At 44.7% G+C, this 22,897-nt stretch overlaps 1 protein-coding gene across 2 annotated transcripts in view; it reads left to right on the top strand.

The window, feature by feature from the left end:
* The window catches only part of HTR1D (5-hydroxytryptamine receptor 1D), a 124,863-nt gene extending 103,640 nt beyond the window's left edge, over positions 1 to 21,223 (top strand). For both annotated transcript variants that reach the window (XM_073563227.1, XM_073563235.1), the window contains exon 2: positions 19,194 to 21,223. In XM_073563227.1, coding sequence (XP_073419328.1) covers positions 19,741 to 20,859 — 1,119 coding nt within the window. In that variant the 5' untranslated portion in view covers positions 19,194 to 19,740 and the 3' untranslated portion in view covers positions 20,860 to 21,223. The remainder of the gene's footprint in view (positions 1 to 19,193) is intronic.
* Positions 21,224 to 22,897: the final 1,674 nt, after the last annotated feature.

Genomic DNA, 22,897 nt, shown 5'->3' with positions numbered 1-22,897 from the left:
TACAGAGCAATGAACTTCAGACATCACTCTCTTCTTCCACTGGTCAGGAACATACAACTTTCCACTGGGGCAACGCTCAGGTTTGTCCTCCTGGAACTCTTGCAGAGCAAGTCTCAAATCGGGCGAGATGGCAGAAAGAACTACCCCTTTGCCTAAGATGGTGGCAGGCTTGGTCACCACAGGAGAATCAGCAAAGAAACTCCTAGAGAGGGCGTCTGCCTTGACATTCTTAGTTCCAGGAAGGAAAGAGACCACAAAATCAAAACGTGTAAAAAACAAGGCCCACCTAGCCTGTCTAGGGTTCAAGCGTTTAGCCGACTCTAGGTAAATCAAATTTTTGTGGTCAGTGAGGACCACAACTTGATGTTTGGCTCCCTCCAACCAATGTCTCCACTCCTCAAATGCCCATTTCGTGGCCAACAGTTCCCGATTCCCCACATCATAGTTACGTTCAGATGAAGAGAACTTACGGGAAAAGAAAGCACAGGGATTCATTTTAGATGTTACCGGATCCTTTTGGGACAACACCGCTCCTGCACCAATCTCAGAAGCATCCACCTCTACCTGGAACGGGAGTGAGACATGAGGTTGCCGCAGAACCGGGGCGGAGGTAAATCTACGCTTCAGCTCCTGAAAGGAAGCAACCGCCTCCGGAGACCAATTCAACACATCCGCACCCTTCCTGGTCAGGTCAGTCAATGGTTTGGCAATACTAGAAAATTTTGCTATAAATTTCCGATAAAAATTAGCAAAACCCAAAAACTTCTGGAGGGCCTTCAAAGAAGTGGGCTGAACCCAATCATAAATGGCCTGTACCTTGGCCGGGTCCATTTCAATAGTTGACGGAGACAAAATAAATCCCAAAAAAGAAATTCTCTGTACTCCAAAAAGGCATTTTGATCCTTTGACATACCGAGAATTCTCTCTCAAGATCCGGAACACAGTCCAAACATGTTCCACATGAGAATCCCAATCCTTGGAGAAGATCAAAATATCATCCAGATAGATAATCAAAAATTTATCGACAAAGTCTCGGAAAATATCGTTCATGAAGCACTGGAAGACAGAACGGGCATTAGTGAGCCCAAAAGGCATCACCAGGTACTCAAAATGTCCCTCCGGAGTATTAAACGCCGTCTTCCATTCATCCCCCTGCTTAATGCGGATAAGATTATACGCCCCCCTGAGGTCAAGCTTGCTAAACCAGCAAGCACCTCTGACTCTAGAGAATAGATCCGAGATCAGGGGTAACGGATACTGATATTTAATAGTAATTTTATTGAGGGCACGATAATCAATACAAGGCCTTAAAGAACCATCCTTCTTGGCCACAAAAAAAAAAACGGCACCTAAGGGTGAAGAGGATGGTCTAATATGACCCTTCTCCAACGCCTCCTTAATATAGGACCGCATAGCCTCGTGCTCGGGTACAGATAAATTGAAGAGCCGACCCTTAGGAAATTTACACCCCGGGTTTAGTTCAATTGCACAGTCATAACTCCTATGAGGAGGCAAGGACGCAGACTCATTCTCACTAAATACATCATAGTAGTCCGCCAAATAGTCAGGAACCTCATGCGACTGAGGAGAGGTGGAAAAAACCGGAGCCTCACTAAAGGTACACCGGCAACCCCAGCTCACCACAGACACAGACTTCCAATCCAAAACTGGATTATGAATCTGCAACCAGGGAAACCCCTGAACAACGGCATCATGCAGACCATGCAACACCAAAAATCTGCAATTTTCTTGGTGGTCTGGGGAGACCCGCATGACCAACTGGGTCCAAAAGTGAGGTTTATTTTTAGCCAGAGGGGTAGCATCAATCCCCCTCAAAGGGATAGGCATCTGCAGAGGTGTCAACGGAAATCCACAACGTTTAGCAAAATCCAAGTCCATTAGGTTTAGCGCTGCTCCCGAATCCACAAAAGCCTTGGCGGAAAATGTGGACAGGGAACAGATCAGAGTAATCGCCAAAAGAAACTTAGGCTGAACCCCACCAACAGAAAACGTGTGTGCAAAGCGTTTCTCACGTTTAGGACAAACAGAAATAACATGTGAGGCATCTCCACAGAAAAAACACAGCTTATTACGCCTTCTGAATTCCTGATGTTGCGCTTAAAACAAAACTCTATCAAATTGCATAGGTTCAGACGTCTGTTCAACCGGTGGCAACACCTCTCGTGTAATCCTGCGTTCACGTAAACGCCGATCAACCTGAATGGCTAATGACATAGAATCGTCCAGACCAGAGGGAACAGGAAATCCCACCATAGTATCTTTTACGGCTTCTGACAAACCCTTCCGAAAGAGAGCAGCCAAGGAACTATCATTCCAGGTAGTAAGGACCGCCCACTTTCGGAACTTTTGACAGTACAACTCTGCAGATTCTCGACCCTGGTTCAATGCTAACAGGGTCTTTTCAGCCTGATCAATAGCATTAGGTTCGTCGTACAGCAACCCCAAGGCTTGAAAAAATGCGTTCTCATTAGTCAGAATAGGGTCATCTGGTTTCAAAGAAAACGCCCAATCCTGGGGATCGCCGCGCAGCAAAGAGATGACAATTTTAACCTGCTGCGCGGGGCTCCCTGACGAGTTAGGCTTCATAGCAAAAAATAATTTACAATTATTTTTGAAACGCAAAAATTTAGATCGATCCCCAAAAAATACATCAGGTGTGGGGATCTTTGGTTCAACAGCATGTGAACGAGCAAGATAGGCGGAAATTCCTCGCACTTCAGCAGCGAGCTGCTCCACACGATCAGACACTTGCTTTATCTCCATTGAGAGAAAAAAAAATTCCCCCTACGGCCTCAGAGATATAGAGGAAAGAATATACACCTTTTTTTTTAAACACAATTCTTTCCTGCTATTGAGTACCCCAGGATCTGCGGTTAGGCGGGTGATTCTGTTATGATTGAGTCACCGTAGGAGGCAAAAACAGAAATGCTAGCTAAGTCCTGAAAACCAGAGAAGTTGGCAACTATCAGATTGCAGACCCCTGAACCTATCAACACAACTAGCAGTAGCCGTGGGGGGTTCCTACGATGACCTAGACCCCTCGATCACAGCCGGAGAGATACATAGGCCTAAAGAAGGAAAGGGGAAATCTAACTGCCCCAGAGCAGACCCCAAAGCAATAGGCAGCCCCCCACATATAATGACGGTGAAGCAAGATGAAAACACTTACACAGACAGAAAGACAGGCTGAGCAAAGACGGGGCCCAAAAACTACCTAGATAGGAACGGATAGGAAGGCTGCTGTCTGCAATCTGCCAAAACCCTATCAGAGACAAAAGCCAACAAGCTGATATAAAAATGGCCCTGAAGCAACTAAGCTTCAAAAACTAAATCAGCACTCAGGTACCTTCAGAAGACAAAGCTCATGGAACACTGCACACTCCAGCAGGGAGTGGCAGAATCCAAAAGCAAGAAAAACAAAAACAAATCTTAGATGCAAAAAGGCAAACAGAAAACTTAGCTTTAGGAGAGCAGGAATCAGACTGGTGTCCAAGAGTCCACAGAGAAATCACCCGCAGGGCAGAAAGGGCGTAGGCTGCCTTAAATCCAGTCAGTGACTCCACTCAGCCAATCGTCTTCATTAGTCCCAGGTGTCTGATAATCAGGCTCACTACCTTCCTTCACTAGAATAGGGAGTTCACCAGGCCTCAGTGACGGAGGGGAAAATGAACTCACAACAATGGAGGGTGAGTAAAAGGAGGAAGTGATGAAGAAAATGTTGTAGAAGGTGGGGAAAATCATGATTTAGCCAGGACCGGCAATCCTCAGTGTTGTTAGCACGTGTTCCGTCCCATGGTCTAACTAGGTCCCGACTTCCACAATGTTCACACAGTGTGCAGTCAGGAAAATATAGCATCCCTGGCCACAAGCACTCGTCCATATGTTTGTGGTTAAGTGGACCTTCCCAGTAACAGCGATATTATGGGGCACATGCTTGTGTAAGGTGGGAACGGCACACCGGAAGAAATAGTGATGACTGGGGACTGAGTACCGAAGGATGGGCATCGCCATGAGGATGCAGAAAGCTTCTGTCTCCACAAGCCTAAATGGCAACATTTCCAGGGCAAGCAGTCTGGAAATGTGGCTGTTTAGTCTTGTGGCCTGTGGGTGAGTGGCTGCATATTTATGCTTGTATTCCAAGGACCGGGTAGGGACAAATGAAAGCTGTGCTGGGACAAGGATGTTGAAATGGTTGCTGACAATGGTTGCAAGTGTTTAGCAACAGGTACCGAGTGGGAGGCATATTCGCCTGCTTCATGGACAGGGGATTGCTGTGGACGTAGAAGAGGGGAAGAGGCAGTGATGTCTCCCACATACACTGTTTCTGGACCCTAGTGTTCTGCCCAACTAGTCAAGTCCTTTGCTGTCATATTCCTGAGCATGCTGCTGGTGGTCAGGCTGCTAGTTTTGCTGCCCCTGCTGATGCTGGCATGCTAGATGTTTTCTTGGATTAAGGCCTTTCTTGGATTAAGTGGACTGTCTTTTAAAAAAAGTGCAGGATTTGGAAACACATAACCCTTGGCTTGGCAATGTCACCCGTAGTGGTACTCTGGGGAACAGTTGTCTGCCTTTTGTCTCTAACCACCCTACTTCCTCTTCCTGCCTGTTGTGGTGTTGCAGATCCTTCCCTCTGTGCATTGCTGTCCTTGCTCTGCATGTCACTTTGCTAGGTTGGGTCAGTGACTTCCACCACCTCATCTTCCACTTCCACACCCTGGTCCTCCTTTTGACTTGCTGACGTAACAACATCACTTGTTGGAAATTGTGTCTCATCATCAGTCACCTCTTGCAACAATAATTGCATTTCCCCACCGTCACCTTCTTGTGAGCGTGGCTGCTCAAATATTTGGGCATCGCTACATGCAATCTCCTCATGTCTCGCTTGAATCAAGCAGGGTGTGAGACTAGAATCTATAAATTGAAATGTGAACAGCTCTTCGGCAAGTCCCACAGCCTCAGCCTCTGCGCTCACCATCAGCATCATGTCCACTTCCCTGTCCTTTACCATGCACCTTGCCCACATTTTTAAATTAAGTTTGGTATATCCCGGGTGAGAAAACTTTGCAGGATTAGCATCGCTTGAAAATGTGCTCACCTCAGATGGCCTTGTTACAGTTCAGGAGCAATCTAGCGATGCTATTGCTAACCAAAAAACTCTGCCTGTATGCTTTTGATGGAAGACTGGTATAATATAAATGGTGTATAATATTTGTCTGCTGAAAATAATTGGCAGAAATACTAATACAGGAAAATGTGCCCAAGTCAAATGGACTTGTTACAGTGCTGGAGCAATATAGCGATGCTATTTCTAGCCAACCAAATCTGGCTTTTTTATTTTGATGCACCACTTCCACAGTATAAAAGTCATATAATATTTCTCTGCTTAAAAATATTGGCAGGAATACTTGAACAGGAAAATTTGTCAACCTCAGATGGACTTGTTACAGTGCTGGAGCAATATAGCAATGCTATTTTTAATGAACCAAGTCTGGATTTTTCATTTGTATGCACATCTGATGCAGTATAAATGTTGTATTATATATGTCTGTTGAAAAAAATTGCAGGAAAGCTAGCACACGAGAATTTGCCAATCTCAGATGGAGTTGTTACAGTGCAGGAGCAATATATTTATGCTATTGCTAACCAACCAACTCTGGCTATATGCTTTTGATGCATAACTGATGCAGCATAAAGGGTGTATAATATTTCTCTGATGAAAAAACTTTGCAGGATTAGTATCGCATGAAAATTTGCCCACCTAAGGCTGGTTTCACATTTGTGTTAAAACAACGCTGCGCCCTGCGTCGTTAAGCCCCGCCCCGAGCCGGCTCCCTGCCCGCCCCATCCGGGATCACCGCCTACTTTTGCATTTGCACGCATGCGATCGGCGCACCCTATCTTTAGCATAGGGTGCGCAGATCATGCGCTGCCAGTGTGAAAGTAGCATGCTGCGCACTTTTGACGGTGCGTCGTGTGCGCCGAAATGCAACATGCTGCATTTCGGCGTGCACGGCGCACCGTCAAAAGTGCGCAGCACGCTACTTTCACACTGGCAGCGCATGATCTGCGCACCCTATGCTAAAGATAGGGTGCGCCGATCGCATGCGTGCAAATGCAAAAGTAGGCGGTGATCCCGGATGGGGCGGGCAGGGAGCCGGCTCGGGGCGGGGCTTAACGACGCAGGGCGCAGCGTTGTTTTAACGCAAATGTGAAACCAGCCTTAGATGGACTTCTTAAACTGCATCAGCAATATGGCAATGCTATTGATAACCAAAAAAACTGGCTGTGTGCTTTTGAGGCAAAACTGCAGCATTATAAATGTTATTTAATATTTCCCTGCTCAGAACGATTTGTTAATGACCAGGCCAATTTTTACAATTCTGACTACTGTCCCTTTATGAGGTAATAACTCTGGAATGCTTCCATAGATCTCAGTGATTCTGACAATGTTTTCTAGTGACATATTGTACTTCATGATAGTGGTAAAATTTCGTTTATTTGTGAAAAAAAACAGAAATTTGTCGAAAATTTAGCAATTTTCCAAATTTGAATTTTTATGCCCTTGAATCACAGAGATATGTAACATAAAATACTTAATAAGTAACATTTTCCACATGTTTTCTTTACATCAGCACAACTTTGAAACCACATTTTTTTTTGTTAGTAAGTTATAAGGGTTAAAAGTTAAACTGCGATTTCTCATTTTTACAACACCATTTTTTTAAGGGACCACATCACATTTGAAGTCACTTTGAAGGGTCTATATGATAGAAAATACCCAAAAGTGGCACCATTCTAAAAACTGCACCCCTGAAGAAGCCCAAAACCACATCCAAGAAGTTTATTAACAGTTCAGGTGTTTCACAGGAATTTTTGGAATGTTTAAAAAAATGAACATTTAACTTTTTTTCACGAAAAATAAACTTCACATCCAATATTTTTAATTTTCCCAATGGTAACAGGAAAAATTGGCCCCCAAAAGTTGTTACCCAATTTGTCCTGAGTTTGTCGATACTCCATATGTGGAGGTAAATCACTGTTTGGGCGCACAGCAGAGCTCGGAAGGGAAGGAGCACCGTTTGACTTTTTCAATGCAGAATTGGCAGGAATTGAGATCGGACGCTATGTCGTGTTTGGAGAGCCCCTGATGTGCCTAAACAATGGAAACACCCCAATTTTAACTCCAACCTTAACCCCAACACACCCCTAACCCTAATTCCGACCCTTACCATAACCCTAACCACAAACATATATGTAACACACCCCTAACCCTATTCCCAACCCTTACCCTAATCCCAACCCTAACCCTAATCTAATCGTAACCATAATCCAAACCCTAACCCCAACTCTAGCTCCAACCCTAACCCTAACTTTAGACTCAACCTTGACCCTTACCCTAACTTTAGCCCCAAACCTAACTCTAACTTTAGCCCCAAACCTAACCCTAACTATAGTCCACACACTAACCCTAACATTAACTTTAGCCCCAACCCTAACCCTAACTTTAGCCCAACTCACTGCTCCAGTGTCTGATCTGCCCCATTTAGAATGCTCCAGTATATGATGGACCTCATGGATGATGCTCCAGTGTCAGATGTCCCCCATTTGGAATGCTCCAGTATATGATGGGCCCCATATTTAATTAATCCAGGCATGGTATGTGAAAAGAGCTCCATGGAGTAATCTGAAGTGTGTGCTGCCGCATCCTTCACTTTTGGTGTCGGTGAAGGACACAAGGAAAGTGGTGGCTCCTGACCAGAAGCCTGCACTTACGACTCAGTGCTTGCATTTTTTAAAACTTAAGAAGAGGAGGCGATAGAGCTGGAGACTGTTTCAGCAATGTCAGCCAAAAAACAGTTCCTGATGCTCCAGCTTTAAAAGCAGTCTACCTACTCCCATAAAATGGAGCCTTACAGGCCTTCTAGAGCTACACCATGACGCAGGCTCAACACGTCCTGCCTTAGCTGCTATTGTGCTTTTGGCACTACCAGCAGATGCACCACCACCACCATCAGTACCAGGTGGCCCCCCACGCCCACGTCCGTGTCCTCTTCCACCATACTTCCTCATGTTTTAGAAAATTGACCCAAAATACCAGCAGATATATGGTACTGCATCAGAAGCGTACTGCTCTATACAGTCTAGGGATAACAGTAAATCTCCGTTTATATTTCATGAGTCATACACAGACGCTCACAGGCTCAGTATGGATTACCCAATAAAATAAAAAGGTGAAAAAGGGTACAGTATCACCAGATACAAGGTATATATAGTATAGTGTAATGACCGTAATACTAAATGTCGAACAAAGGTACTGTATAACAAGATACAAGTTATATCGAGTATAGGTTAAAAATTGGTATCTCCGATTCACCGTATATATAGAATGCGTAAACCACACACGCTCACTCACTATGAATGATACCGTAATACAAAATTTGTAACAAAGGTACTGTATCAGCACATACCAGGTGTATCCAGTCTAGGGGTAATTGTAAATTTTCGTTTGTACTTCCGGAGTCAAACACAGACACTCACAGGCTCAGTATGTATTACACCAGAATTTAACAAGTAGAAAAAGGGAAAGGTAGTCGAAGCGTACAACAGTATACAGCGTTGTGGTACTTTTAAATCTTCATATATATTTCAATCTCAGTAAGCCAGTCCAGACTCTCCACTACTGGAAACTACATGGATACAAATAAAAAAAAAAAAAATACATGGATACAAATACAGATGGAAATTCGATTGTTATCAGAAATTTGGGAATTACTCATCGCGGGAAAACATCCCGGTAGATGTTGCAGAGGCGAAGCAGACCCTCAATTACTGTGTCTGTGGAGACAGCAAAAACGGTTCTTTGTGAAGAAAGGATTGCTTTATCGCAGTAGCGTGGATCACATCACCGTTACTTGTCTCCATCAAACTGTGATCACAGGGAGAGATGTAGACATGGTCCTCACTGCCTATCATGATGTGTCTGGTCAAAAAGACAGAAGCCACAGGCCGTAGGTGATTCTATTGGATTGGCATGAGAGGAGACATTGAAAAATGGTGGCAGGAATGTCACACATCTGTGACTATCACAACTGTGAAAGGTGATCATAAAGCACCACTGCATTCGCTTGTAAGTTGACGTCCATTACAAATGGTAGCCATTGATCATCTAAAGGTAGAGGCCAGCAGGACAGGGCATAGCTACATCTTAACCATCATCGATCAATACACCAAAATTCTAGTGGCCGTCCCTGTGAAGAATTTAACTGCCCAGATTACACAGTTGTGGAGCAGGGAGAGGTAAGTATTGCAACTTGCAAGTGCTGTGGCCATGACCAAGCAGGGGGGGCACACTCGTGGGCGATGGTACTGGCACAGGGCCCCTCATAGTACGCTGGTGTGTCTGACAGTGAGTGGGCCCCCCCACCGCCAGAGACAATGTATCGTACTATGAGGGGCCCTGTGCCAGTGCCGTCGGCCATCCGTGGGCCCATCCACCTGTTCAGAGCAACAGCACTTGCCTGGGTGAGCCAGGTGTTGACCCCAGCCCTTTGGGGGGCGGGCATCCCACTTAGGGAGGTTTAAAAAATGGCATATGTTGATGTGTTGGCTGGACATTCAGATGCTGCAAAAGGCGGAATTGGGCAAGTCCGAGGAAGAGGAGGACAAAAGCGAGGCAGTTTTCTGGGAACCTATGTGTCATCAGGGGAAGGTGGGACAAAATCCTTTGCAACCCATGCATGGTTCATTTTAATGAAGGTTAGATCATCAACATTTTGGGTAGACAGACGGGTCCTTTTTTCTGTCAGGACTGATCCAGCAGCACTGAAGACTTTCAGATAACACACTAGCAGCAGGGCAAGCGAGCTCCTGTAAGGCAAATTGTGCCAATTCAGGCCAGGCGTCCATTTTAGAGGCCCAATAGTCAAAGGGGAATGACTTGTGAGGGAGAACATCGATATGGGAGAAGTAGTTTTTAACCATAGTTGACAACTGCTGTCTCCTGTCACTTTTAATCGATGCAGTATTAGGCTGTGTGCACACGGTGCTGTTTCTGCTGCGTTTCCGCAGCGGTTTTGCCCCTGCGGAAACGCAGCAGTTCCGCTGACCAAGTACAGTACAATGAAACCCTATGGGGTTTCAAAAACGCTGTGCTGACGGTGCGGTTTTTTCCGCGCGGTTTTGCTGCGGTTTACAAACCGCAGCATGTCAATTGTTTGTGCAGTTTCCGCAGCGGTTTCATACCTCTACCATAGTAGAGGTGTGAAACCGCAGGGCAAAACCACAGACCAAACAGCAGGAAAACCGCAGGTCACTTTACCTGCGGTTTTACCTGCGTTTCCGAGCGGAAAAAACCGCAGCGGAATCCGCAACGTGTGCATATAGCCTTAGCAGTCGTGTGAGCGGTACTTGAGAAATCACTCCACAACATGGTCATTAAACCCCTGTCTCCAACGCCACTTTGGCTGTGTGCACCACGAACACCTCTTCTATTGTGCCCACTACGGCTCGTGGGAGAAACAGCACCTCTGCTGTGTGCTGGGAAAGCCTCAAACAACCTGTTTACCAGAGTTGCTTGTTTGTTAGCCAATATTATCTCTTGGTTCTCCTGTGGCATGATGTTGTCTAATTTGCCTTTGTAGCGTGGATCGAGGATTCTGGCCAGCTAGTAGTCATCATCTCTCATCATTTTGGAAATGCAGGGGTCCCTTTTTAGGGTCCGCAAGGCATAATCGCACATGTGGGCCAATGTTCCAGGTGTCAATGATACACTGCCAGTGGTGGGTGGAGGAGCACCTTCTGGCAAATCCACATCCCTACAGTCACTCACAAACAGTGTACCTGACCTTGGAATGCCAACATTTTCTCTTGCCTCCTGAGAAGCATCCTCCTGCCCAAAATCATCAGCCCCCTCATCCTCCTGCTCCTCCTCTTCCTCTTCTTCCTCCACCTCATCCAGGACAGTTCCCTGACCAGACAATGGCTGACTGTCATCAAGGCTTCCATCCTCCTCCTCTGCAGACACCTGATCCTTAATGTGCGTCAAACTTTGCATGAGCAGACGCATAAGTGGGATGCTCATGCTTATGATGCCGTTGTCTGCGCTTATCAGCCAACTGCATTCCTCAAAACACTGAAGGACTTTACAGAGGTCTTTCAGCTTTGACCACTGCACACCCGACAATTCCATGTCTTCCCTTAAACTGCCTGCCCATGTATCCTCCCACAAATGCATTACAGCCTGCCTGTCACGGTCACGTGTGTCTGGACGCAGCGATTACCGCAAGGCGAACCCATATGACCCTGGATACACCGCCTCCAGTTGGGCGAATTTAAATAATAGGACGTGCAGCTGGATACACCACCTCCAACTGACGAATTTAGATATTACACGTATATATAAAGTAGTCTGGAAACCCCGCCTTCAGTAAGGCGAATTTAAATAATAAAGGGGAACCTGGGTAACATTAACAATGGTGGACCCTGCAATAGGGAATGGGGAAGTGGAGACCTCCTGTACTCCCCTGAGCCAGTGTCCCTGCACTCCTAACGTTACCTATGCCGGTTCCGCACCGGGCGACGCACAGGAACCTAAAAACCCTAGCTTGCCCTGAACCTAGTCCCTCACTAGGGAATTGGTCAGTGCGGAAACTTATCCCACCATTGCACTAAACACACATGAGGGAAAATGACAATACAGGGGAAACACCACTTAGCTTTGCTCTGTTGCATACGCTCCTAGCAACAGAGCCCACCACCTGTGTTCATCGCCTCCTCCACCAGGATCCATCACCATAACTGGATCCTTCATCATAGTGCAGCCTTAGAGCAGAGTCCACCACCAGTTGCAGGAGTCCAGTAACAGAGTCCCAAAGATGAGTTCAGCTCCTGCCCAAAAAGTCAAGCATGCTTGAGTCCAGCTCTCAGCAACCAAGTCCCGAATGCTGAGTGCAACTCTCTCCATAGTCGCCACTCCACCAAGCCATGCAAGCACTTCCTGCCGACACCATAAACTGTGACTCCACCACGCCATGACAGCCCTTCTTGCAGAGCACATAGCTGCCACTTGTCCCCTCTGGCTGGGCTGTGCAGGACTCACGTTCAGTTCCTTCCTTCACCCAGGCTTCCTTGAGAATGACTAACTCACAATATCACCAACAGTTATTGAACACACCTGGCTCTCTTTTATAGAGCCTCACACCTGATTTATAATTACGTGCACTAAACCAAAGAAACTAAAGTGCACTACCACTCACCACCACCGGGGCAACTTAGAATGAACGACACCACGTGTAATAATTCTAATGGCCACCAGGGGCAATCACATCACTTTGGCACCTAGCCAAAGGAAAAAAAGTTCAGTTATCCATTTAAACTGTCAGATCCACGCTGGATCATGACACTGCCTCTGTTCGCACAGCCTCTAAACCATGTGCAGGGTGGAGTTCTACCTTGTTGTAACGTCTATGATTAGGCGGTGCTTCGGGAGGTGGAGCAATCACTGCAGCTTCTGCATATGACTGGAGTGTACGGCCGAGCGACGGATGTGTGAGCATAGTCTTTGCACCTTATGGAGCAGGGATGTTAACTCCAGATAATTATTAAGGAAGCACTGCACCACCAGGTTCAAAGTGTGAGCCAGGCAAGGTATGTGTGTGAGTTATGGCTGCCACAAAATACGGCCGTTATCACTGACTACCTTGCCTGCCTCAAGATGTAGACTGCCCAGCCATGACTCTGTTTGTTGCTGCAAGTAGTTGGGCAGTACCTCCAAGGTGTGTCTGTTGTTGCCCAAAGACATCATCTTTAACACAGCCTGCTGATGCTTACCACTAGCTGTTCGATAGTGGGACACCTCGTGTGCAACACTGCCAGCTGCGGATGGAGTGCTCGAGCGACTGCGCTCTGTGGATGAGCTTTTGCTGATGGAGGAGGAGGAGGAGCAAAAGCCTACAGCCAACTGTTTCCTATACCATGGGCTAGGCAGCACTGTTCCACCGCCGCTGTCCCCAGTGGAGCCTGCATCCACCACATTAACCCAGTGCGCAGTGATGGACATGTAACAGCCCTGGACATGCCTACTGGTCCATGCATCTGTTGTGAGGTGCACCTTTCCACTCACTGACTGTTTTAGTGCATGGACAATGCGGTCTTTCACATGCCGGTGGAGGGCAGGGATGGCTTTTTGAGAAAAGAAGTGCTGACTGGGTAGGTCATAGTGTGGAACAGCGTAGGCCATGAGGTTGCAGAAAGCTTCTCTTTCAAACAAACAGTAGGGCATCATCTCTAATGAGATTAGTTTGGCAATGTAGGCGTGGATGAGACGATGAGTACTTTCTTGCCCTACTCAGAGTGTCTGGTAGGGTGAGCTGGACTGGAGAGCTGCATATGGGGGGAGTAGCGGTGGACCGGACAGAGTGAGAGGGGGTTGGTGATGGTATTGGTGGTGATGGCCTAGATTCAGTGTTGTATTGCAAAACCATTGTGATTCCCTGAGTGTTTTGGCCTTGCGACGACATCTCCAAATTTAGTGCTGGTGGTGTGCTTAACGGTGGCTGTGGTCTTACAGTGGGGGAAGTGATGGAGCGTTGCTGACTACCTTCAGTCGGACCAGGTACACATGTGGTACCTGAGGTTTTGTAGTCCGTCCACGCTTGCAAGTGCATGTTGATTAAATGTCTAAGCATGCAACTGGTATTCAAATTTCTGAGTTGTTTACCTCGGCTAAAGGTCCTTCTGCACTTCTTACAGGAAACCTTTGCCTCATCAGTAGGATTTTGGACAAAGAAGTGCCACACTGCACTCTTCCTACTATGGTATACATTTTCTGGCCTTGCACGCTGTGCTAAGTTGACCGCCTGGCCAAGCTGTCCTGCAACTCTTTTAGTTTTTGGTCCACACTTTTGGACAGCTACGGGCCTGCCAGATAACCGCTGCTGCGGTGTCACTGCCTGCTGCGCATCCTTCTCCTTATCTGAACTATTGCCAGCGACACCCAATGGATGCCAATCCGGGTCAAGAACTGGGTCATCCATCACCTCCTCTTCAAAGTCATCTGCACCTTCCTCTTTACCTTCCTCTGTGTCACCGTGTAAGGTGGTATAGTATGCGGGAAGGGGCACCTGAGTTTCATCAGGGTCAGATTGTGGCTCAATAGACTGCGAGGGCAATGTAGTGCTCTGGGTCGATGTACCAGCAGAATCATCTAGCAGTGGCTAGTGTCAGATTCATCTTGGACTGGGGAATTCTGGATTTGACTGGATAACCCAGGCATGGTATGTGAAAAGAGCTCCATAGAGTAAGCTGAAGTGTGGGTTGCTGCATCCTTAACTTTTGGTGGGGGTGAAGGACACAAGGAAAGGTGTTTTTCCTGACCAGAACCCTGCACTGACGACTCCGTGCTTGCAGGTTTCTTACGTTCAGAAGAGGCAATAGAGCTGGTTGCTGTTTCGACACTGTACGCCAAAACCTGTTCCTGATGCTCTGGCTTCAAAAGCGGTTTTCCTACTCTAAGAAAAGGCAACTTACAGGCATTCTTGGGCCAGATGATGACACTGGCTCAACACTTCCTGCCTTAGCTGCTATTGTGCTTTTGCCAGAACCAGACGAATGCACCATCACCATCAGTACCAGCTGTGCCCCCCTGCCCACGTCCATGGACTCTTTCACCATACTTCATCATGTTTGGGAAAATGTACCAAAAATGCCAGCAGAGAGATGGTACTGTATGAGGAGCGCCCAGCTGTGTAAGGTGTATGAAAAAAATTAAATCTACGCATATATTTTGTTAGTCACAGACGCTCTCACAGTATGTATCGGACCGTAATCCAACAAGCAGATATACGGAACTGTATAAGAAGTGTACAGCTGTATATGTTTTTTGTATAACTAACAATCTCCGTATATGTATTTACGGAGTGTCACACACACACGCTGACTCTGCATAGATGTTACTGTAATGCGACCGGCAGATATACAATACTGTTTGAGAATCAGACAGCTCTATACGGTGTCTGTATGGAAAATTATCAATCTCCGTCTGTTTCTATAGGGACTGACACACGCAGTCTCTGTCTAGTTTTCACCGTAATCAAACAGTAGATATAAGAAACTGTTTGAAAAGCAGACAGCACTCTAAGGTGTAGGTCTGAAAAACAGAAAAACTCCTTGGCTTTTTTTTCCAGAGTAACACACAGATAGCTTCTATTTGTCCGTGATACCAGCCGGTACACGGTAGTGTGTGAGGATCGTACACCGCTATACGGTGTCTGTATGGAAAATTGTCAATCTCCGTCTATTTGTATAGGGACTGACACAAGCTGTCTCTGTCTAGTTTTCACCGTAATCAAACAGCAGATATATGAAACTGTTTGAAAAGCGGACAGCACTCTAAGGTGTAGGTCTGGAAAAACGGAAAAACTCCTCGGCTTTTTTTTCCAGAGTAACACACAGATAGCTTCTATTTGTCTGTGATACTAGCCGCTTTATGGTAGTGTGTGAGGATCGTACACCGCTATACGGTGTCTGTATGGAAAATTGTCAATCTCTGTCTATTTCTATAGGGACTGACACATGCTGTCTCTGTCTAGTTTTCACCATAGTCAAACAGCAGATATACGAAACTGTTTGAAAAGCGGACAGCACTCTAAGGTGTAGGTCTGGAAAAACAGACAAACTCCTCAGCTTTTTCTTCCAGAGTCACACCCAGATAGCATCTATTTGTGTAAGGCGTCGGATTCCTGACACTGCACAGCAGGAATCTAGAGCCAGACATCTAGCGGTCTCCCATTCTCCTTCAACCGCTCCGGGTGCTGCTCAGCAATCACGGCGAGCCAGGCATGCTGCTCAGACTCGCTCTGACAGCCTGGATGTTGCTGCCACCTCTGGTGCAGTAATGGTAGCGCAACCTGCTCTGCAGGGAACCGCTCCAGAGGCTAAGTCCTCGTGCCGTGCTACTGGGCATGCCCGCAAGGTGACCTCTCACTGGAGAGCAGGGGTCACATGCTCAGGTCCTGCGTCAGATCTGATTGGTCCTTTCCAGGGTGCAGGAAGGTCCCGGAAGTGCATGGCTATAAAAAGCCCACATGGCGGCTCAGCCATGAGCTAGTGTAGACTCAGATTGATATGTGTGTATGGTGATGGATGCATGAACTGGTGACTGACTTATTATGAAACCCCTTCCCTCTGACATTACGGATGGTGACAGTATGTTGGTTTAGTCAGCGCCAGGTTGTGGCAAGCTACACGCCACTGTGCTTACCACACCTACACTAGCGTCCGTCGGTGTCCGGCTCCTCCGGCACCGTCATTCAGCGGCTATCCTTACCGCCGCGCTGCAGTAGCAGTATCTATTGGCGATTGCAGCTGCAACGCCACCTGCTGGTTTCCTGTGAGGCTAACAGGGCCAGCGTCTGTCTCTTATTTATGTTCGGCATCTCTGTGTCTGAACAGAGCCGATCCTAAACTCTCGGGTGACGTTAACCCGAGCGCTGTACCACACCTTTAGCGTATCTGCTATTGTCCAGCAGCAGTCTTGTCATCTACCGCACGGTGGACCCCGGGCGGGGAACGCACCTCCTATTATTTATATCTGGTGCGTTCCGCCGACCCTAACAATTTGTCCGTGATACCAGCCGGTACACAGTAGTGTGTGAGGAGCGTACACGGCTATACGGTCTGTGAAAAAATGAACGCTCAGTAACTCACCGGGACAAAATCATAAAAGTTGGAGTGCTTTGAAAAAAGCAGTTTGAACACCAGTGTGCACACAGCAATTCAGCTAGCAAGTAGCCTTACAATGCAGCCTAATCACCACCAGCGCTGCTGCACAAAAGCAAAAATCCTCCCGTTTCACTGCACACTATCTGTACAGTGAAAAGCGCTATCAGTAGAAGCAGTTTTTTTTTTCTTCTTCCCTGCCTAACGCTCTCCCTATTTAGAATCAGCAGCAGCACCTCTCCCTATGCTAAGATCGGCAGAAGTAAGATGCGGTCGGTGGTCACAGCCTTTCATACCCACTGAGACGCCACGCAAAGCCAGCCAATCACTTCAATGCCCTTCTCTAAGATGGTGGTGGCCGCTGCCTATGTCATCGCGTTGCCCACAGTGTGCGTCTCCATCATTGGCTGAAAAAAGGCGCTGGAAGCATCATTTGAAATGCGACTTTGGTGCTCGGGTCGCCGACATCATGGCCGATCGCACACTATGGTCAGGTTTCGCTTCATGAAACCCAATTTTGGCGAACGTAGGCGATTTTTTAAATTGACCAACCCATTTCGCTCAACTCTACTGGCAGGCAATTCCCACATGTTTATAGGTTGTCTAAAAAGTGCCAAACATGCGAGACAGGGACTCGACCTTTTGCACACTGATGCTTGAGCGATTAACGAGCAGTGACGAGCACGCTTGCTCATCACTACAAATAACAAAAGTTTATGAAGTTCATAGATACTCTAAAGGGTCATATCAATGTTAGAATAATAAAAAGGTCTACAAACCCCTAGTGACAAAGTGCACTGGTCGTCCTCCGCCTCAACCGCAAGCTCGCATTTTGCAACGCTTCCTCCCTGAACTCAATATTATTTATTGCATTAAGAATTAAGATTTGCATGTTTTTATTTTGCACTGGCACTTTATTTGCTGTATTTATACATTCACACTTCGCACTCTACATTTTTTTGCTACTATATTTATAAATAGGGATATCAGGAACCAAGCACCTTTTGATATTTTTCAAGGTTTCTAGGATTTTCTATTTGATTAATTATTTTGTCCTGATCTTTAGGTCATTCATATATTTACTTCATAACTTTTGCACTGTATTCCTCTAACTTTGTTTATTTTTTCTTGTCTGTCTTGCTGTATATAGTTTTAAGTGATGTGTTTTGTGTTAGTAACGGCGGAATGCACTAAATAAAAATAATAATAAAGTGCGTTTGCCGCTCGGGGTCCACCGTGCAGTAGGTGATATAACCGCTGCTAAGTTGTGGCAGGAGCAATATGGCGAAAACGCGCACAGGGTTAACCTTCACCCAGGTGCGCAGAGCAATCTCAGTTAACTCACGGAGATGCCAAAAAGTACAAACACAAATGACTGAGCCTGTTGTAGTCACAGTACTCAGTAAAAAACGCACACACGGTATAAGGTCACAGGAGTAGCCCAAGACGGCGGGACTACATCCGTCTAGACCTTTTACCGTCTAGACCGTCTAGACATTTTACATGTAGAAATAACAGCGCATTTGAAAAAGCAAACAACTCAAGAAAAGGAGAGCCATGATTAGGAGAACTGCTCTTAAAAGTTGCTAATGGTGGGGGCCAGGGACTGGTGATTTGACAGGACTGATAAGAGCCCTGTCAAAATCTGAGGGTGATGGAGCTGACCTGCTATCTTCTGAATAGAAAACAATGGGCTGAAGAGATCCTACAGGAATGTTAACAGTTAACAACTCTGCTGCAATGTAACCACTGTGCATACTTGGCCATGCTATGGTGATTGACATGCTTGGAAGCAAGCTGTATGCTATGTAAGATAAAAGCTCTCATGGCTAGAGAATAGAAGTAGATAGAAAAAGCAAGTCAGTTGCAAGCTTGTATATTTTCATGCTGTGTAGCTAACTATAGCAATTTAAAAATATGAGAATACCCCCTTGAAGCAGATATCTATGGGGGCCTATTTTCTTTGCAATGTGTAGACAAATTGTAGGCACACATTGCGTTAAATATATTGGAATAGCACAACAAAATTTCAGTGTTAGTTGGCAAAACTCATTTGATTGACCATGTGCTTTTAGCAATAATTCTCTAGAGAGAAGAAAATACTTATCATCTTCTATTCACCAATTTAACAGGGCTTTTCCAGGACTTTGATACTGATTGTATGGTGTTAGTATATGCCATCGATATCAGAAAATTTGAATCTGACTCCCCTCATTTCAATTTTTTTTGTCTTTTTTTAATCAGCACCTTGCATTTACCATAAGCTGTGCCTGATATTGCAGTTTATTTCAATTTATGTGATCAGTAAGCTGCATTACCATAACAAATCTAGGGCACTGTGCCTAGAAACAGGCCATCAATATCAAAGTCTCTGGCTATTTATGTGCTGTGTTCTTTAGATCAAATCACATTTACCTTTATTTTTTTCACCCTTTAAATTTGTTCTTCTTTTTTAGGATGCAAAGCCAGGAGTAGCTCAAGACTGATTGAAATAACGCAAGTTTTCATTGAAATCTCTTTCAAATATTCATGGATTCTAACTAAATTAAATCTACAAAATCATCAATCATGGCGTGCTTTGAAGTCACCTTGGATGAACATGAACCAAATGAGAAGATTGTTAAATTAGGCCAAATAGCATTTGAAGAGGAAGAATTTCAAAGACAATTTTTCGAAAAGCATTATCGTTTAACATCAGGCAATTCTCTGATGAGTTATTTGTACGTAATACATGTTAAATGAAAATTAGAAACCTAACAAAGTTTTCAAATGTAATACAAATATGTATTTTCAAATCAGACCAAACTGTATAACCTATACCAAAACAACATTTTAAACAACTTCTTAAAGCTTTTAAAATTAGTTATTGAAGCAAAATGATACATTTTTAAAACTGTTTAATTAAAAATACGTAATATATAAGTAAATGGATTAAAAATATACTGCATAAAGAGATAAAGACACTAAAAAGTAGAGTCAAATGAATTAAATTGTAGATTAAAAATGAATTTTTATAACCAATCTTTAATCCTAAAACTTGACCTCCTGTCAGATCACTTAAATTCCTCTGAAGCTGAGATGGAATTTGATGAATTCACAGTATTGGGATTAAAAGTTACAGTGTCCATCTTTTTAGCGTTATTAACTTTAGCTACTCTCCTTTCAAATATTTTTGTAATTATTACAATATATATGAGCCGTAAGCTTCATACTCCTGCAAACTATTTAATTGGTTCATTGGCTTTTACGGATTTATTGGTGTCAATATTAGTAATGCCAATTAGTATTGTATACACTGTAAATCACTCCTGGACATTTGGACAGATCGTTTGTGATATCTGGTTGCTGTCAGATATTACCTGTTGTACAGCTTCAATACTTCATCTCTGTGTTATTGCCTTGGATAGATATTGGGCGATCACAGATGCCCTGGAGTACTCTAAGCATCGCACAGCCGGAAGAGCTGCTGCTATGATATCTGTTGTATGGGTAATAGCTATTTGTATCTCAATCCCACCACTGTTTTGGAGACAAGCCAAAGCTCAAGAAGAACTTACTGACTGTTCTATAAATACGGATCAAATCTCTTACACTATATACTCAACCTGTGGAGCATTCTACATACCAACGATATTGTTAATTATACTATATGGGAGAATATATATAGCAGCACGAACAAGAATTCTTAGACCACCATCTGTTTATGGAAAGAGGTTCACTACTGCTCACTTAATCACTGGATCAACCGGGTCTTCCTTTTGTGCAGTCAATGCTGCTCATCCTCACACTGGGGGAACTCCAGTATGTATAAATCACATTAAAATAAAACTTGCAGACAGTGTCCTAGAAAGGAAAAGATTGTCTGTAGCCAGGGAAAGAAAAGCCACAAAAACCTTAGGAATTATTCTTGGAGCTTTCATAATATGCTGGTTACCTTTCTTTGTAGTGTCTCTGGTCCTACCTATCTGCAGAGATGCTTGCTGGTTTCATCCTTTGTTGTTTGACTTTTTTACTTGGCTAGGATATTTCAACTCACTTATCAACCCTGTGATATATACCGCTTTCAATGAAGATTTTAAACAAGCATTCCAAAAGCTAATAAGATTTAAAAAAATCACTTAAAAACTTCTCTGAGTTTAGTTTGGACTAATGCTCAAGGAGAACTGAGCAAATATATAAAGACTATAAATTTTGGACTTTTAAATATCTATCATGATTGAAGTGTTATTATATTATTATGACTCAAATTCTAAGCTAATATTGGGGAAAAGGCGTAATGAATGTACATTTCTGTCTGTAATTAATGGTCCTAACATAAATATACATCTATTTTTATCACGAACAACAAATGACTTCAATGGTATTTAACTTGGAATAACACATCTATGTTTGAAAAGAAACATGGATTGTATGGCTTGTGTATGATGTACAAAGGAGCATTGAAACTACTTAACAGAATTAAGAAGATTAAATCAAAGTTCCTCTAGTTCGGAGTGAAAATTTGTCATTTTAGGTTACTGAGAGTTTTGGCAATTATAGGATTTGGAGCTAAAAATATTGGAAGTGCAGACTTAACATACGGCAAGCCAAAGCAGTCCTCTGGGTGTGTTTCTCTCATTCTGTCTCATTACAGTCTCCATAGACTTTTAAAAGCAGCAGCTGTAATCTGCTCCTTCACTGAAGACAAACCAGATTTTTTTTTCTTATCTCCACCTGTACTGTTGACGTTTTTTAAAAAAATTTAAAGCACAAAGACTTATCCCACGAATTAACCCCAAAAATCTCAATAGTGATGCACACCTTATTTAAACCATATTAATGCAAAAATTCCACTTTCCATTTTAATGTTGGCCCAGCATCTCTACTCACTCCTCTACAGCTCTGGTTTATTCACTTTCTGTGACAGCAACTCACATGTGATCATGACTCAGCTTCCATGCAAGTACTTCATAATTCCACCCAACTGTAGCCACAAAGATCTGCTTCACTCTCACCTGCAGAGAAAATAGTTATTCAAAAACAACTCCAAAGAAAGTCCATTCAGTTACGTGCTCCACTGTTAATTTGTTGCACATCATGGGCAAGATAGCACAAGCTCCTTTTGACACCCAAGGCAACGCCTCTCAAAGTTCCTCATCTCACCCCCAAAAAAATGATAATATGGTTAACTGTCAAATGCTGAACTGTTTATATAACAGAGAAAATCCAAGGTAGATATTTTCAGAGACTTAAGGCCCCGTCACACTAGGTGATACCGCTAGCAATATCGCTGTAACATCACTGGTTTTGTGACGCAGCAGCGATATTGCTAGAGATATCGCTATGTGTGATACTTACCGCTGACCGACTCCCCCGCTGATTATCGCTGATCGCACGAGAACGGCCTGGGCCGTTTCTCATTGTCAGCTTAATGCTGGGCTTCCTGTGGTGCCAACGAGCGATGCGTGGACACGGGCAGGAGGACGTCAGGATCGCCTCATCTGACAGGTAAGTAGCGACCCCCGACCGCTGCTAAGTTGCTGGTGAGATCTGCCTGTGTGGCAGCTCACTAGCGAACACTTAGCGATGCACCAGCGATCCATATCGTTGTCGGGATTGCTGGTGCATCGCTAAGTGTGACAGTACCTTTAGCATAAATTCACTGTGCATAGCTTCTTGCACCGCAGACGCACACTCTGTACACCTACATACAGCACACAATAGAAGACACTTGAATGGAGGAGAGAATGCATGCTGATCCGGTTCTCTTTATAAGATAGAAGGAGATAGCATAGTTTCTGTATGCTGCCTTCTCACTAAATAGATGGAGTGACTCATGCATCTAAAACCCTGTCCATACAGGTCTTTAATTGGCTGGCTGCAGGTGGGGATGTGGTTTTACCTTCAATATGTGCTCACCTGAGCAAAGTTAATAGAGATTAATTTGAGATCCAAAAGAGTTGCTTCTTTTTGGTAAGCAAACCCAAGTGATCCAGAGCCACACTGCTCATTAACAGTCTGTTTCTCACCTGCGACTTGCCTGTTTAGAATGGATGATGTCCTGGGAAAGGAGCAGAGCCTCCATGTCACAGTGGAGACACAGAGTCAATTGAAAGGTAAGGATCAGGAATTAATGTGGGCATGATGTGTTACTGTATATTATTATCCTAAAGAAAAACTG

This window comes from Dendrobates tinctorius, unplaced genomic scaffold (genome assembly GCF_039654945.1).
Source record: "Dendrobates tinctorius isolate UK_male_01 unplaced genomic scaffold, ASM3965494v1 ptg000015l, whole genome shotgun sequence".
In the NCBI taxonomy this organism is placed as follows: domain Eukaryota; kingdom Metazoa; phylum Chordata; class Amphibia; order Anura; family Dendrobatidae; genus Dendrobates; species Dendrobates tinctorius.
This window is presented reverse-complemented; position numbering and strand designations above follow the sequence as displayed.